The sequence below is a fragment of the Vombatus ursinus genome, unplaced genomic scaffold (genome assembly GCF_900497805.2).
Source record: "Vombatus ursinus unplaced genomic scaffold, bare-nosed wombat genome assembly UNPS02013103.1, whole genome shotgun sequence".
NCBI classification, from domain to species: Eukaryota; Metazoa; Chordata; class Mammalia; order Diprotodontia; family Vombatidae; genus Vombatus; species Vombatus ursinus.
The window spans coordinates 1-17,181 of record NW_020952881.1 but is presented as its reverse complement, the minus strand read 5'-3'; the positions used below and the strand labels follow the sequence as shown (position 1 = coordinate 17,181).

The window sequence follows — 17,181 nt, the reverse complement described above, 5'->3', positions numbered from 1 at the left end:
ATATGTAGCTCATCTGTACATAGTTGTTTGTATGTCATCTCCCCCATTAGACTGTGAGCCCCTTGAGAACAAGCTTTGCTTTAGTATCCCCAGCACTAAGCACAGTGTTTGGCAAATAGTAAGCACTTAATAAATGCTTGTCAACTGACTGAATGTCTGAATAATTATAATAGCTGACATAAAGTACTTTCAAGTACCATTTCACGTACATTATATCATCTGATCATCACAACAACTCTGTGAGGTAAGTGCTACAGTATTATCCCTATTTTATAGATGAAGAAACCTCAGAAAGGTGCCGTGACTTTTCTATTGTCATATAGCTTGTAAGTGGCAAGGCAGAGTTTGAAACTAGCTCCAGTATTCTTTCTCTTCTATCCCCCCCCTCCACCTCCCAGACATCCCTGGGTTAAGCGACTAGCCCAGGATCACACAGCTAGTAAGTGTCAAGTGTCAGAGGCCAAATTTGAATTAAGGTTCTTCTGACTGCAGGGCCAGTATTGTATCCACAGTGTCTAACAGACAAGGGTGGGGACCGGCCAAAGAAAGAGGCTAGAGGTAGGGGAGTGAGGAGACTGTCCAACAGAAGGATGGGGGAGGGTCAGTTGGGTGTGCCCCTTTTCTTCTCTCTGACTCCCTCAGATAAGAGAGGCAGGCACCCTCCCCAGCGTTTCTTTCTTCTCCCACGCTCCAGGCGGCTTGAAGGACCCACCATTCTCGGCCATGTCGTCAGAGGAAGAGCTTGCCCCTAGAACACTTGGGCCATGGACCTCCAAGCACCAACAGGACCTGATGGCCTCTTTCCTCTTAGGGGCCCCAGGAGGTAAGGATGGGAGACAAAGCCCCACTGGACACTGGGTCTTGAACACAAGTGAATTGAATTGGATAAAGGAGGAAACCAGCCAGGAGGAGGAAGTGAGACCAGTAGTTTATCACAATGTCCATTTGAAAGGATCTATGCACATTTGCATAATAATTTTCATCTGTATACTAGGCTTTTACAAAGTACTTTCTACATATTGCTTCAATTGATACTTATATGAACCCTAAAAAGTAGGAAGGCACTATTATTATCATTCTCTTTACAGATGAGGGAACTGAGGTTGAAAGAAGCCACTTTGTGCTACTCTAGGAAGAACTTTGTATTTTGAGGAAACAGACCTAGATTGGAATCTATTTACTTCCCCTGTGGCCTTGATCTTTCTGGACCTGTTTCTTTATCTATAAAATGAAGGAGTTGGTCTAGGTGGAATCTTAGGTTTCCTCCAGTTCTAATATTCTGTGATCTTACCAGTATTTGAAGTGACTTGCTCAGGACTTGGACCCAGGCTTTCTGGTGCAAAATGCTCTGCAGTCTGTTTACACTCATTCATTAATTGCCCAAAAGTAAATTATCCCTAGTCTTAGGGATTCCCTTTGAAATGTCCTCCCCTCCTCCCAAGGCCTGCAGGTTAGGATGTGGGGAATCTACCAGCACGGGAAGCTCCCGTGGCCACTGGACTCTGCCCTCTGCAACAAAATGCTCAGTGAATTGTGGGGCAGTGAGGACAAAGAGTCTGGTGACACTTTAACCAGCCACTCAGAGCCTTGCCCAGATCAGAGTAACACTGGGTGATTGGCAGCAGACACACAATCATTGAACATGTCTAACAAGGAAGGTAGGCTCCGGCTGAGGAGTAGGGGGCTTGGAGGAACAGGAGGAGAGGACTGATTCTTAGGATGAGAAACCTTAGGCTCTGAGGGAGCTGGGAGAAAGAAGATAATTGGGGAGAGTCTGATAGACTGAGAAGCAAGGAGTCTGTGAGGGTTGGAGGACAAGAGGATGGGGATTTTATACAGGTGAGCTTCCTTCAGGAAATCTAGGTTCTAAACTCTAGAGTATGGGAATGAAGGGCCTGAAAATGGAATAAGGGCTAAGATTGGTAGAGGAATAGAGGGACTGGGGATTTGAGCAGTGAGAAATCTGGGAATGAAAGAAGGGAAATTAGGGAGAGGGTTGAGCTCTAGAGTAGCTCTAGGCATCAGTGTCTGTTGTAATCATCCTATGCTTCTCCTCTACCAGGGCCAGCCGGGTACCTTCGAAGGGCCAGTGTGGCCCATTTGATCCAGGAGCTAGGTGCTACCTTCTTCCAGAGGCAGCAGCTCCCAGCAGCCATGGCAGATACCTTTCTGGAGCATCTCTGCCTACTGGACATTGACTCAGAACCAGTGGCTGCCCGAAGCACCGGCATCATCGCCACCATAGGTAACTAATAATGGCAGTCAATTGATAAACATTTATTAAGTGAATACCCAGTGCCAGGCACTGTGCAAAGTGCTGGAGATTTTGAAATAAGGAGGCAAAGGCATTCTTTGCCCTCAGGAGCCCTCACCCTAACAGCAATGCTCACCCCTTACAGTGACAGGGAGTCTGAGAAGCAAAGCACTTTCATGCACAATTCTCATTTGAGAATAATAGCATCTTTGTGAGCGGAGGGGAGGGGGAGGGGGGGTTTAATAACCATTTTCACTTGACTAAGAAATTGAGGCCTAGAGAAATCAATGGACTTGTCCAAAATCTCTTTAAGTTAACAGCAAAGGCAGACCTAGAATGCATATCTCCAGTATTCTTTGCATTTTTCCCAAATTCCAACTACATGATACCATACCCTAATGTTCTCATTTTTCTCTTTCCCAATCCCAAATCCTGCATCATTAAAGCCATAGCTACCACTTGTACTACATATATCATTAACAACAATCACCCCCCTCATCCACCACACTGGTGTCACTTTACCTGGATCCCCTCCCCAACCCTAAGAACATCCACTCCTGCTCCACCTTTTTGAACATTATACATACCAAAATCATTCTCTGGCTCCAGGAATAATCGAATCTCACATCCTATGGCACTGCCCCCTTTCCAGAAATTTTCTTTTGATGTGTGGGGGAGGACCGAAGTGGTAGAATGTTCGATTTCTGAGAGGCTAGAGTGAAACTTTTCAGTTGTGAAGGGATATCTCTAAATGGGGGAAGGAAGTGTCTCTGTGCAATAGACATGACCCTGATTTAAAAGGGGAGGGGGAGAGATTTCTTTGAGTAAGGAAAGGAAGAATTGTATCTGAGTAATAGAAGAGGAAGTCTTTGAGCAGGAGAATCAGTCAGAGTCAGTCAACAAGCATTAAATGCTTATTAAATAAGTTTCTACTATGTGTCAGGCACTGTGCTAAGTTCTGGGGATACAAAAAAAAGGTAAAAAACATTCCCTACCCTCAAGGAGCTTATATTCTAATGGGGAAGACAATATGCAAACCACTATGTACATACAAAATATGTAAGAAGGTAAATTGGAATTAATCTTAGATGGAAGACACTAGCATTGAGAGACCAGGAAAGCTTAAGGCAGAAAATGGCATTTTACTGAGACTTGAGAAATCAGGGAAGCCAGGAGATAGAGATGAGGGAGGAACTGCATGGAATCTGAAGATGAAGGTCATGCATGAAGAACATTAGATAAGCCAGTGTAACTGGATTGTATAGTCCTTGGTGGGGAGTGAAGTGCAAGAAGACCAGGAAGGGAGAAAGGGGCCAAGACTTCAAAGGCCAAAGAGAGGATTTAATATTTGCTCTTGGAAGTAATAGGAAAGAAATAAAGTTTAATGAGTTGGGGTAGGGCAGGCAATGACGTGTTCAGAGCTGTACTTTAGGAAGATCAAATATTTTTTGGAGGCAATCAAGGTTAAGTGACTTGCCCAGGGTCACACACAAGTGTCTGAGGTGCAATTTGAACTCTGCTCTTTCGGTCTGCAGAGCTGGTACTCTATCCACTGTGCCACCTAGCTGCCCTAGGAAGATCAGTGTGACAGATGAGTAGAGTATGGTCTGGAGTGGGAAAAAAGACAAGGTAGGGAAACTAAACACACTGTCAGTAAACAAGCATTTATTAACCACTTTCTATGTGCCGGGCACTGTGCTAAATGCTGTGGTTACAATGAAAAGCGAAAACAAAAACAAAAAACCAAACTCAATCCCTACTCTCAAAGAGCTTGTCTAATGGGACAAAATGCAAGCAACTACATACAAACATGATACATGCAGTATAAATGGGAGATAATCAGGAGAGGGAGGACACTAACATTAAGGGGGATAGGGAAGATTTCTTGTAGAAGGTGGAATTTTACATGGGAACTGAAGAATGCCAGGGAGGCCAGGGTGGAGATAATGAGGGAGAGAATTCCAGGCAGTGATAATACCTGGAGTTGGGTGATGGAGTGTCTTGTTCGAAAATCAGGGGCAGCTGGGTGGCACAGTGGATAGAGCACCAGCCCTGAAGTCAGGAGGACCTGAGTTCAAATTCGGCCTCAGACACTTGACACTTACTAGCTGTGTGACCCTGGGCAAGTCACTTAACCCCAATTGCCTTTTAAAAAAAAAAAGTCCAGATGTGAGGTGTGAATAGTGGCAGTGTCAGAGTAGACAGGGGCATGTAGGAGGGATGTTACAAGTGTAGAATCAATACAACTTAGCAAGAGATTGGATATAGGGTTAAGGATGAGGGATAAAGGATGAGCCTTAGGTTATGAGCCCGTGTGACTGGGAGGATGGTGGTACCTAGTAATAGGGATATTAAGAAGAGGGAAAGGCTTGGGGAGAAAGATAGCTCAGTTTTAGACATGCTGAGTTTAAGATGTCTGTGGAGTGTGATCTTGAGATATCCTATAGGCAACTGGAGATGTAAGACTGGGGGTCAGAAGAGAAGATAGGGCTAAGTAAGTAAATCTAGGAATTATCAGGATAGCAATAACTCCACGGAAGCTGATGAGATCACCAAGTGAAATGGAATAAAGGAAGAAGAATAAAGGGCCCAGGATAGAGTCTTGGGAGACACTCCCAATCTAAAGTGACCTTCACCCAAGGTGTGGCCTGGATGAAGATCCGGCAAGGGAGACTGAGAAAAAGTAGTCAGATAAATAAGATCAGGAGAAAGTGTCACAAATCCTAGTGAGAAGCAAAGAGGGTCCAGGACAGAAAATCACAGAATTGGAAGGGATTTCAGAGGTCATCTAGTTTCATATGTCCCTGAAAAAAAAAAACCTCTAAAATATGACAGTCTTTGCTTAATTACCTCTAATGAAGGGGAAATTACTACCTCCCAAGGCAACCAATTTCACTTTTGGGTAACCATGTTAGGAAGCTTTTCACCACTCACTTCCAGTTTTACCCTTTCTGAACAAGCAGAACAAATCTAATCTATCTTCAACTTGACCCCCTTAATCAATTTAAAGACAGCTTTCATTTTCCCCACTCCACTAAGTCTTCTTTTATCCAAACTAACCATCTTCATTTCCTTCAACCAATCCTCATGTGGGTGGAGGGGAGAGCAGCTAGGTGGTAGAGTGGATAGACCACTGGGCCCAGAGTCAAGAAAATCTAAATTCAAATTCTGCCTCAGACACTCGCTAGCAGGGTGACCCTTGGTCAAGTCAATTAAACTCTGTTTGTCTCAGGTTCTTCATCTCTAAAATGGGGATAATAATAGCACCTACCTCATAGAGTTCTTGTGAAGATCAAATGAGATAATATTTGTAAAGTGCTTAGTCCAGTGCCTGGCACATAGTAGGTACTATATAAATGTTAACTATTATTATTGTTATTTATTCATAATCTTAAGGCCTTTCACCATCCTGCTCACACTCTCGGGGATGCTCTTCTGCTGATCAATGCCCTTCCTAAAATGTGGTGCCCAGAACTAAAGCCAGTATTCCAGATTTGGCCTGACCAGGATGGAGCACAATAGGGCTACCACCTTCCTCCTGGACCCTGTGCTTCTATTCTTAGTGATCAGTGTTCTAATGTTCACTAACCAGCATCCTTAAGTTTTGCCAGGAAATGAGGTCAGATTCATTTGCCTAGAAATTTAAGGTTCCATTCTCTTTATTTAAAAAAAAAAATCAAGTTGCTTGATATTCTTTATTTGTAACATCACTCCTATATGACCCTGCTCTGTTCTGACATTGCCACCACTCTGGTGCTGGTCCTCGTCACCCCACACCTGGACTATTGGAAGTATCCTTCTGGTTGATCTCCCAGCCTTAAGTCTCTACCCATTCCGCTCCTGCCATGTCTCTTTCTCCATCTCTTCCAAATATCGAGGACAGTGAATGGCCCTTGCAATCATATGCACTAATTCTTTCAAGTTGCAGGGAATTAGTTCATCTGGGCCTGCTGATTCAAATTCACCTAGGACAACTGGGAAGTCTCTTACTATCTCCCTACTTATCTGGGAAAGTAGAGGGTGTCTCTGGAGCAGAAAGGGTAATCTTTTAATCAGAGGAGAATTTCTTTGAACAGGGTCTCTCTAAACAGGTTGTTGTTCAGCAGTGTTCACCTCTTCATGATCCCATTTGGGGTTTTCTTAGCAAAGATACTGGAGTGGTTTGCCATTTCCTTCTCCAGCTCATTTTACAGATGAGGAAAACGGAGGCAAACAGGGAGAAGACTTGGCCAGGGTCACACAGCTAGTAAATGTCTGAGGTCGCATTTGAGCTCAGGTCCTCCTGACTCCGGGGCCAGTGCTCTATCCACTGCGCCACCTAGCTGCCACCTCCTGCCTGACACGCAACCCCCCCCCCCCCCCCCAAAATGAGGACTGATTGAAAGAAATGAGGATGGTTAGTCTGGAGAAGAGAAGATTTAGTGGGGTGGAGAACATGAAAGGTGTTCGGTAACTGCAAGGGAGAGATATGCATAATTGGGTAGGCTACCTGAGTAGGCGGGGGTGAGAGGGCTGACCACTTGGGGCTTTTTCTCGTCAGGTATCAATTATACTAGATAGTTTCTTGAATCTCCTCCAGCACATAGATCTTGTGATTGTGTGTTTTTGTTCACAGGCCCCGCATCTCGCTCTGTGTATCGGCTGAAGGAAATGATCAAAGCAGGAATGAACATTGCCAGGCTCAACTTTTCCCATGGCTCCCACGAGGTGCAGTGAGGGATGGGAGGCGTTGCTGCAGGATCTGGAGGGTGATTCTGCCCGGGGGTTTGGAGGCCCAGAGGCTGAGAAGCCGAGGGTTTAGGAAAGGTTGGCCCGAGATCTCCGACTTCATCTCTTCTTTCCCTGTCCCCCTCCCCAGTACCACGCTCAATCTATAGCCAACGTGAGAGAAGCCGTCGAGAGCTTCGCAGGCTCCTCCTTGAGCTACCGGCCCGTGGCCATAGCGCTTGACACCAAGGGGCCTGAGATCCGCACCGGGATCCTCCAGGGGGTGAGGACCTGGGCAGTAAGAGATTTGGGCGGTACTGGAGGAGCGAGGGCGGTTGGAACAAAGAAAGGAAGGGCAGCGTAGAGTCAGGAGGGGGTGGTGCTAGAACGGAGGGACTAGGGATGGGTGTGGGCAGGGCCAAATCGATAAGGGATTGGGCCAATAATTTGTAATGAGGCTGAGGATTGAATAAGGTTAGGGCAGTGACCCAGAGGACGCAGAATCTGGGATAGCTGAAACCAGGTACTGGGAAGAGTCGGGTGAAGAAGAGGGACTAGGGATGAGTGTGGGCAGGGATAGGGCTGGTGACCCTTAACAGGTGACATACAAAGCTATTCTCTAGTAATCTGTGCTACAGGAAGAAAGGGTCCATAAAGAAAGAAGGGTCCGGAGCAAGATTAAGGCTGGAGACTAAGCTCTCACACATCCCACCCCTGCTCTTACTTCCCATTCCCTTCCCTAGGGCCCAGAATCAGAAGTGGAGATAGTGAAGGGTTCCAAGGTCCGCGTTACAGTGGACCCGGCATTTCGGACTCGAGGGGATGCAAGCACTGTGTGGGTGGACTATCCTAACATAGTCCGGGTAGTGCCAGAGGGGGGCCGGATCTACATCGACGACGGTCTTATCTCCTTGGTGGTTAAGCATAAAGGTGGGTGAACAGCAGTTAGCCCCTCGCCCTACTTCCAATTCAGGTCACACCCCTTTGTCCTTGGACTCTCCCTCTGAATTTCCCCTTGTCCCGCCCCAAGCATTGCTCCGCCTCCCCGAGAACATGTCCCTCCCCCCAACCCTTTCACCCGCCACTGCTGTATAGTCTCAGGGCACACCCCTTACCTTAGGCCACACCCCTTAAAAGACCACCAAATTGCACGAAATCGTGTCTTATTGGCCTCTGAATTCCACAGACCCAGAGGGCCTAGTGACTGAGGTTGAGAACGGCGGGATCCTGGGAAGCAGGAAGGGGGTGAACTTGCCTGGTGTAGAAGTGGATCTGCCGGGCTTGTCCGAGCAGGATGTTCTGGACCTGCGCTTTGGGGTGGAGCACGGTGTGGATATAATCTTCGCCTCCTTTATGCGAAAGGCCCAAGACGTGATTGCTGTACGTGAAGCCCTGGGGCCTCAGGGACGGAACATCAAGATCATCAGCAAAATCGAGAACCACGAGGGCGTTGAGAAGTGAGGCTTCCAGCCCTTGACTTTTTTTTATCCCACCCCCTGCTCCCACCTCCAGTTCCCTGATTCCTCTCCAAGTGTAAATTGAATTGAAATGAAGTGTCCCCAACCCCTGTTTTCCTGACTCTGCCCTACTCTCCTTGACTTTGCTCACTATCTCCTGGCTGTGCCCCCTCCCAGGTTTGATGAGATCCTGGAGGTGAGCGATGGCATCATGGTGGCACGGGGTGACCTGGGCATCGAGATCCCAGCTGAGAAAGTCTTCTTGGCACAGAAGATGATGATTGGACGCTGCAACTTGGCTGGCAAACCCGTTGTCTGTGCCACACAGGTCTGGGAGAGAGAAGGGGCATGTCATAGGTATTGTGGGCACCAACCTCCCCCTAAAGTCCCTTGACTCTCCTGCTGTGATATGGGAGTGGGGTATAGCTGACCTTAGCATATCACAACTACACTGAGACAGGGTCATGAGATGGGAGAACACCCCCTGGAGTGGCAAGGAATGCCTGGATTGAATAGGGTGGGAGAGAAAGCATTAACCCTTGGCCCTCATGGAAACGGTACTTCCAGATGCTGGAAAGCATGATCACCAAGGCCCGGCCAACACGAGCAGAAACAAGTGACGTGGCCAATGCTGTGCTGGATGGGGCTGACTGTATCATGCTATCTGGGGAGACAGCCAAGGGTAGTTACCCTGTCAAGGCTGTGAAGATGCAGCATGCGGTATGGGGCTGTTGGGGAATGTGGGGCATGTCTGGGATCCAGATATCCAGGGCTATCCAGGCCAGATATCAAGGCCTGACCCTGACCCCCTGGTACTTCCAGATTGCTAGGGAGGCAGAGGCTGCAGTGTATCACCGGCAGCTGTTTGAAGAACTTCGTCGGGCGGCTCCCCTAAGCCGTGACCCTACCGAGGTCACTGCCATTGGTGCTGTGGAGGCTTCATTCAAGTGCTGTGCTTCTGCTATAGTTGTGCTGACAACATCTGGCCGGTGAGAGACCAACAAGGCACCCAGGCAGAGGTGGGGAATAAACATGAGGACAGAGAGGCAGGCTGAACATCTAAAGATGTGAAGAGTACTGAATTATTGGTTTGGAAAAGATATAGCAATCCAGGGGCTTAGGGAGGGTCCCAAGTACCTAATACCAATGCTTAGTCTTTGTAAAGGGCTTTAGATTTTTCGAAGTATTTTCATATCCATTACCTTCTTTGATCCTTACAGCACTGGTTGTGAGGTAGATAGAACATTTTACAAATGGGGAAACTGAAGCCTTAAGAGATCGACACAGAGAAAGTCAGTGGCAGAGTTTGGGCTGGAAACCAGGTCTCCCGATTCACAATCCCGTGGCTTTTCCACTAAGCTACATGCTCTGTCTCCCCTAGCTCGGCACAACTCCTATCCCGGTACCGTCCTCGAGCAGCTGTCATTGCTGTCACCCGTTCTGCTCAGAGTGCACGCCAGGCCCATCTATGTCGTGGTGTTTTTCCTGTGCTCTACCAAGACCCCCCAGAACCCATCTGGACTGATGATGTTGACCGACGTGTTCAATTTGGCATTGAAAGTGGTGAGGATTCCACAGCTTTTCCCAAGTTTCTGCTTTCTTCACCCAAGACAACCCTAGTCTCTCTCCCTAGTGCCTTCTAGGCATGTTTCCATGGCAACTCTGGGATACCATCCCTCCACCTCCCCCAACTCCTCTCCTCCCAAGACCCTTTATTAGACCTCTTTTGTATACGAGAAGCCACCTAACCCAGTTGACATGAAAGCATGTGACAAACAGGCTGATTTATTTTCTTCCCTTGAATCTGGAGAAGAGCTAGTACATAATGCCATCACCTTACGTTGTTGGGGAGATTTTGTGTTATCGCAGGCACCAGGCAGATGGAACTGCACACTAACTTAGGGACCAGTTTTGTACTAGGGCAATTCGATTGAGGGGACAACTCAAGGCTATTGCTGTATAGGCAACTGCTACGTACCTGACATATAGCTATAACAGAAGTTATTCATGCTAAGAAGTTGCTAAGCATGCTTGCTTTTATATCGTAGGAGGAAGGCAAGTGCTGTTAAGAGTCCTCTAAATGTTTCTCTCCAGAGACAAAGCCCCATTCACCCCACCTTAGGTGTGGTTCTGCTCAGGAAGACAACAGTCGGGAAAAGCAGCCTTTAGCTACTGGCCTAAAAAACACTTATGACAGCTTACATAGTATTAATGTCAGTTACCTCATTCAAAGCATCTTTACCTCCCACCCCCATTCTCTATCACCAAGGCAACACAGGTGGGATTGAGAAGCTATTAAGGCAACAATGCTCCCTTCCAAATTTATCATGCTCACTGGCATCCAGTGAATCCTTATAGTACTATAGGTCCCTGGGGATTAGTGGGGGTAGGGGTGGGAAGGTTGGGGAGTGGGTAGGGGAATATGGTGTGATTGTCTCTGTCCCACATCCACTCAGTGACTGAGAATTAATTTTTATTACTCAGATTGTCCTAGGTATAGTTTCACCCCCTCCCTCTTCTCTACCCAGGGAAGCTCCGTGGTTTCCTCCGAGTTGGGGACCTTGTGATTGTAGTGACAGGCTGGCGACCTGGCTCGGGCTACACAAACATCATGAGGGTGCTAAGTGTATCCTGAGTCTCCATGTTCCCATAATCTATCCACCTGTGCCTGAACCCTCAGGACTATATTCCAATGTAGGTGACTTCCCCCACCCAATATTACACCCCTTTATATAGACCCTCCCCCAACTCTAAAAGATAATTCCTCCACTTGCCACCCACATGCTGAAACTTCATCCCTTTGGAAACCTTCTCAGAGACCACAGCCCCTTTCTAGTTGCTACGTCCTGTGCCCTGTGCCTGGGGGCACTCCTCTGTCACCAGGTTTCCTAGTTCCTTGAAACTTCTTGGAAGTGTTCAATAAAATATCCATCATCCTCAAATGTGCCTGACGATGATTGCATCCAATCCCCACCTGGCCCCTAAAATGCCCTAAGTCATTGGTCTCAGCTCAGCTGGTTAATTCCTTCTGCCGGAGTTCCTCTTACCCACTCAGTAGTGGGAATGAGAGATGATATACAGGAGAGGGCAACATGTGTTCAGGGGATCCCAGAATTCCTTAAGTAGAGAAAGTAATGACCCTTTCTCAGAAGGTTCAAATCCTGCACCCTGTAGCATTAACTCATTAGCTGCTGCCAATATTGAAAGAACAGCTGGACTCATAGAATCCCAAGGAACAGAGCTGGAACAGACCTTAAAACTGATCTAGTCCTGATTCTGAGGTTTAGAGAAAAGAGGTCATTAGCCCAAGACAACCTAAATAGTGAGTGGGAATCAGGATTTGAAACCAGCTCCTCTGGCCCCAGTTCTAGCATTGCTTTTATGACACCACAATATCTCACTCCAAGCTAGAGAAGGAAATGATATTGGGTGGCGCTGACATCTGGGCCAGTCCCAAAAGTCATCACCAACTTCCTTTCTCATCTTGCCTGCTGTCCCCCAGACAATGCTCGCCCCTCCTCTTCTTCTTCAGTGAACACCCTGTTATCATTTGCTTAAATGCCTTTCCCCTAATCTAGTGTTCATATGCTTATCCTAAAGCCCACTGCTGTACCCCATGCACACCAGGAGCCAAAAGGGACATATTTTTCTTTTTTTTTTAATATATATTCAACTATCTGTAAACAAACATTAAAAAAAACCAATAAAATAATTCCTGCGCACACACACACACACACACTAAGAATCCCAGAGCCCAGAGCTTGGCAGGGGAGCTTTATGCCAGGGTTCTGGCTCTTGTTCTTCCTAGGCTAATGTTATGGAAAGGGAAGACAAGGACAGAGGGGGAGGTTGAGGGGCTTCCTGTATCCCTGAGAAGGCAGAGGTGCTGGCTGGTCTGCCCCTCCCCTACCCTGTTCCCATCTTTCCCCCACTCCACTTGGATTCTCACCCTTTCCCCACTCTCTCACAGCATAGGAAAAAAAGACACCTAAAAGTAAAAACTGCCCCCACGCCTACCCCAGGTGGCCCTTCCATCCCCCCATGGGGATGGGGAACTGGAGTCTTAGTATTGCTGATGGAGCTAGGCAAGGGCCACAGTGCTGGCAAGAGGAGAGAAACCCTCTTTGTCTTTACCCCTCCCCCTAAGAGAGAGGGCAATACATAAATAAATCATTAATTACCTAAGGATTCAGCTGCTAGGGCTCCTAGGCTGGCACATTCATTAGGGAGGGGCTGGACATTCCCCATCCCCAGGGGCACAACTGGTTAGGAGCATAGGGAGGATGTGGCTCTTTGTTCACAAGAAGATTTTTGTACCACAAAGATAGGATAGAGGAAAGCTGGCAAGAGATACCCGTTTGGGCAACAGGTATTTGTATTCACTGAGAGGGCCGTAGACGGGTAGGTGCCTACAAATGGCAGTGATGAGAGCAGAGGCGGAATGCCCAAACAAGGGGCATGAGGCCTGTGGTTTTGGCAGTGGTGGGGGAACAGGAAGGTAGCCACACTAGGCAGTTGATGGGGTGTCTGCCCCGAAAGGGCTCATGAGTAGAGGGATGCAGGAGCTGGGAGAACAGAAGACATCTTTCTACCTGGCAGTGATGAGGATAAGAAGATCCTCATGCCTTGTTGAGTGGGGAAAAGGGCAAAGTGCCTATATCTGGGAAGGTCTATGGCCAGGGAGATGCTCTAAGCAAAGGGTATGGAGATACTTCTATGTGGCAGTGATGGAGACACGTCAGGCAGGGCTATTTCCACTTAGCAGTGAAGGGAGACATCCAATCCACAGTGTGTGATGCTTTGTTCGTGGTACCCATAGACATCAAAGCACCCACACCTTCTCTCACAATCAAGGCTAGATGTACCCAGGAGTTCTCACATGTTAGCAGGAAGTTGGGGGCCCTTGGTGGTACCCGGATCAGCGGCAGGAGGCCTGAGGGGCTGGGCGGTACCTGGGATCCTGGATGAGAGCCCCAAGGGAGGCAAGCGCTCGCCTCCTGAGCCCTTGCGCCCGGGGGAGCCCTCCCCAGCTGCTCGGTGAGGAAGTGAAGGTTGTGATGCCGAAAGTGGCCGACCCCTTGGCCCCAGCCGCCGTCCACCCCCACCAGGCGGGGGACCTAACAGGGAAACCTGTGAGCGGCCTGCCCGGGATAAGCTGGCGTGAAGAGTCCGGGCTGCTGGTGCGGGCAGGCGGGACGTTGATGCCCAAGGACCTCGAGCCAACAAAGGGGGTCCCCGAGCAGGCACCAGGGGTGAGGCCAGTGAGCCACCTGATCGACGAGCAGAGCAAGCAAGAAGAGCAGCGGGAGAGTCTGGGGAGAGGGGCAGAGGTGCCCCATGATGGGTTAGAGCAATGGCCACATTAGAGGTGACTGCAGCAGCCTGTAGCGGGGCATGGACCAGGGGTTCCCACAGCACTGGCTTCCCACTCAGGCGAGCACCAGCGCCTGGGGCCAGCCCCCTTACTCCCCGGGCCATGTCCCGGTCATGCTGTACCAGATGCTGTTCCATGATTCCACCACCACCACTTCCTGGACTGGGTTCTGAACGCTTCCGCTGAAGCAGGGAATTTTTCTTTCCTAAGGATGTCACAGATAAGGCGGTGTCAAAGGATGACAGGGTCTGAGTTGGTAAGGGGAGATCTTCAGATGTGTCTCACCCATATGGGATAAAAAGTAGGCATTTATGGGGTGGTATTGGGCACATCCTATTTAAAGTTAAGGGGGAGGGGGAAACCCTGAACAAAGTCAAAAGTAGGACAGAGAGATGGGACCTGGGCTAAGGGGTGAGCCTCCAAGCTGCAGAATGCAGTGTGGCCAGGGGTAGGATGGGAAAGATGGCACTGCAAATGTGAGCAATGGGCCATGAGCAGGGAAATAGAGGGAAGGAAAGGCCAAATGTTTGGATTTTCACTCAAGGGGAAAAAAGAAAGAAAGAGAGACAGAGAGAGAGAGAAAGAGCCTCACCATTTAGGGTGGATGAAGTAGGGACTCACCAATTCGGTGCAACCTGTCCATGGCCACTGTCTCAAAGGCTCTCCGCATCATGGGGAATTCTTCTAGTACCGCATTAAAGTGGTCCACACTGAGTGAGTAGAGGCGACAATAGGTGTCAGCCCTCACGCTAGCTGTTCTCCTGCCCCTAGTCAGTAGGCAGATTTCTGAGGGTAAAGGAGAGGGGCAGGGTATCAGCATCCCATCATCCACCTGAACTCTCATATCCACCTCTTAGCATGACCTCCCCCAGCACTGCTGCTCTCTACTGTAGGAGCAAAATCTGTGGTTTGAGAACAAGGATTGCTTTCCCTTAAGGGATACTTACTAGAATTCTCTGAGGACATGATATAAATTTTTTCACAGTTCCTTCTGGGGTCTCTCAAATGCTCTGATAATCCCCCAGCTCCTACTAATAGAAAGGTTCCTGATCTCTCTTATTTCCCTACCCTCTTCTCCCGCTGTTGCTATCTGGAAGAGAGAGCATTTCACTTGGCCCCCCAAAAAAGAGCTGTTGATGAGGCAGGGATTCCCGGGCCCCAGATATAGCCTTGTTTCCCAACTGAACTGCCAGCCTCACACTTCTCTGTTCCTCATTTGTTGTTCCTACGGGTTTATGAACCTAGGGCATGCTGTATGTGTCTATGTGTCTCTATACTCTTTTGTTCCCAGAGTACCACTAATGAGCGCACTTTTTTTCTAAGTGAAATCAGGTTCAAATGAATATCAAAGGTAAGCTTGAAAGGAAAAACCTAAGTGCCTCAGATCTTTTTTAGCACTGCCCCCAAGATATTTTTGCTCTCACCCACTGGAGCTGCCTCTTTAGGACGTAGTGCACCAACCCTCCCCCCCCCAGAAAAAAAGAAAAAGAAAAGAACATGGAACCTAGGACTGGTTCCACCTTTATCTTTAAGTTCCCTTGTTTTCCCATTATATCTTTTCCCCACTTCTATCCCAGTCCTGCTTACCCCCAAAGTAAGAGCCATCAGTGAGACGAGTGTCCCGGGCACCCCGAGTCAGCACACTGAGTAGTCCATGCTGGATGAAGTACATCTTTCTGCCCACTGAGCCCTCACGAACCACGAGGTCACCTGGTTGGAAGACCTCAAATCGAAGTTTGGTGAGCACGGCAGTAACAAAGCTAGGGTCAGCATGAGCAAACAGGGGCATGTGGGCCACCAGGCCCCTACAGGTGAAGTTAATGATCTCCTGGGCAGAGGGAAAAGGTGAGGTCAGTTAGGTTATCACTCACTGGGAAATTTTCATATTCAGGACAGAGAACCACCCACCACTGAACATAATCAGCTTCAAAGACCCCAACCTCTTAAGAGGAATGAAAGAGATAGGGTCAGTATGGGAAACATTACTCTAAGACTCTACCTTCAGAGAAGCTATCCCCTGAAGATGCCGCCTAACCTTAGAAGTTCCTGTTGCTCAAAGTTCCCAGTCATCCCACACTAGGATCTCCTGTCCCCCCTACATTACTCAGCATCATTCAGTACCCCATCCCCATCTCAAGAGTGTTATCCTCTACCCCACCCTACCTCACGCAGTGGCTCACTCAGCTCCCCCAGGATGCTCTCCTCATCAAACATTTTGCCCTGGTAGCGATGTTCATAGTATTCATGGATGCGCTGACGGGTATCAGCTGGCAGTTTGTGGAAGGACATGTACTGCTCCACCTGCTTATACTGGAAGCACCAGCCCCACCCATACAAAGGCCATCAACACAGGGATATGGACACATTGACAAAGACAAGAACACAAGGACCCAAGGACATAAAGGGATATGAGGACATAGATATGGAGATAGGGGCATGGAGACCCACACAGACATGAAGACAGGTGCATAGAGATAATGATATGGGAATATGTACATAGAGACAGGGTCAGGGACACACAGGGATGGAGAGACAGACATGAGGACATAGAGTGACAGAGACACACAGACACAGCGAAGAATAGAGAAAAGTAGATACAGCAAGGGCACAGACCTAAAGGCACATGTGGGCACGGAGACACAATCATAAGATCACACAGAAACAGAAATATGGAAACAAAAGTCAAAGGGCACAGACAAGAAGGCACGAATACAAAGATATCAACACAGAGGTACACAAGCATTAGAGAATGGAATTAGTGGAAGATGCCATGTGTAAAGTACAAGGGGACCCAGACATAGATATACCCAGATATGAGGAAACATGGAACCCACAGGCAAGGGGTCAGAGACCCCAAACACAAGAAAACAAACATGGAGACAAAGCAAATAGATGGGGAGAAGGGGAGGGGCAAAGATGTAGGGACCCAAAAGGGCACAATTTAGAATGGGCATCCAAGTAGGATGTCCATTCCCCAATGTTCTGCACAAGTTGGGTTCACCTCCACCTCTACCCCTCTCTTTACCCCTGCTGACCTTCTCTTGGTACTGGCGACGGGATGAGTCAAGAGACTGGATGAGGGCAGTGGCATGACCAATGAACATGGCATAGCACGTGGCACCCACAATCATGCTAAGCATGGTGAGCCAGACATCTGGCATGCCCTGAGGTGCTTGTTGCCCATAGCCTATGCATAGCATGTGGCTCATGGCTTTGAAGAGGGCATGAGAATATTGACGGCCCCACGAGTGGTTCTGAGGAAAAAGAGAGTGGGGCTGAGTCACCAAGGGGCCTGGATCTCTTACCCTCTAAATTTTTTCTGCTCTTAGTCGTTGATTCAACAGCCTCTTTGCCTTGCCCCTAACATCACAGACAGAGTTATGGCCCTT

The 17,181-nt window shown here is 48.3% G+C and overlaps 2 protein-coding genes across 2 annotated transcripts; one reads left to right on the top strand and one right to left on the bottom strand.

Annotated features, from left to right (window-relative positions):
* The first annotated feature begins 1,590 nt into the window (after positions 1-1,590).
* LOC114040414 (pyruvate kinase PKLR) lies at positions 1,591-11,360 on the top strand. The gene is made up of 11 exons (XM_027858525.1): positions 1,591-1,658; positions 2,063-2,245; positions 6,870-6,961; positions 7,113-7,244; positions 7,705-7,891; positions 8,148-8,418; positions 8,596-8,746; positions 8,986-9,138; positions 9,241-9,407; positions 9,800-9,981; positions 10,947-11,360. Exons 1-11 carry the CDS (start codon positions 1,643-1,645, stop codon positions 11,051-11,053), a joined length of 1,641 nt encoding a protein of 546 aa, XP_027714326.1. The 5' UTR covers positions 1,591-1,642; the 3' UTR covers positions 11,054-11,360.
* A 779-nt stretch (positions 11,361-12,139) lies between these two features.
* On the bottom strand, positions 12,140-17,046 carry LOC114040415 (potassium/sodium hyperpolarization-activated cyclic nucleotide-gated channel 3-like; the record flags this gene model as incomplete). Its single annotated transcript, XM_027858526.1, has 5 exons — positions 12,140-13,997; positions 14,414-14,578; positions 15,380-15,620; positions 15,956-16,102; positions 16,828-17,046. Coding segments are annotated over 5 exons (1,476 nt in total), but the record flags the coding sequence as incomplete, so codon positions are not given.
* Between the last annotated feature and the right edge of the window lie 135 nt (positions 17,047-17,181).

Bases quoted from the DNA above. Each gene is read 5' to 3' on its own strand.
- LOC114040414 (XM_027858525.1), top strand. The intron at 2,246-6,869 runs GTAACTAATAAT...TTTTGTTCACAG, and splicing joins CGGCATCATCGCCACCATAG to GCCCCGCATCTCGCTCTGTG. The intron at 9,139-9,240 runs GTATGGGGCTGT...TGGTACTTCCAG, and splicing joins CTGTGAAGATGCAGCATGCG to ATTGCTAGGGAGGCAGAGGC.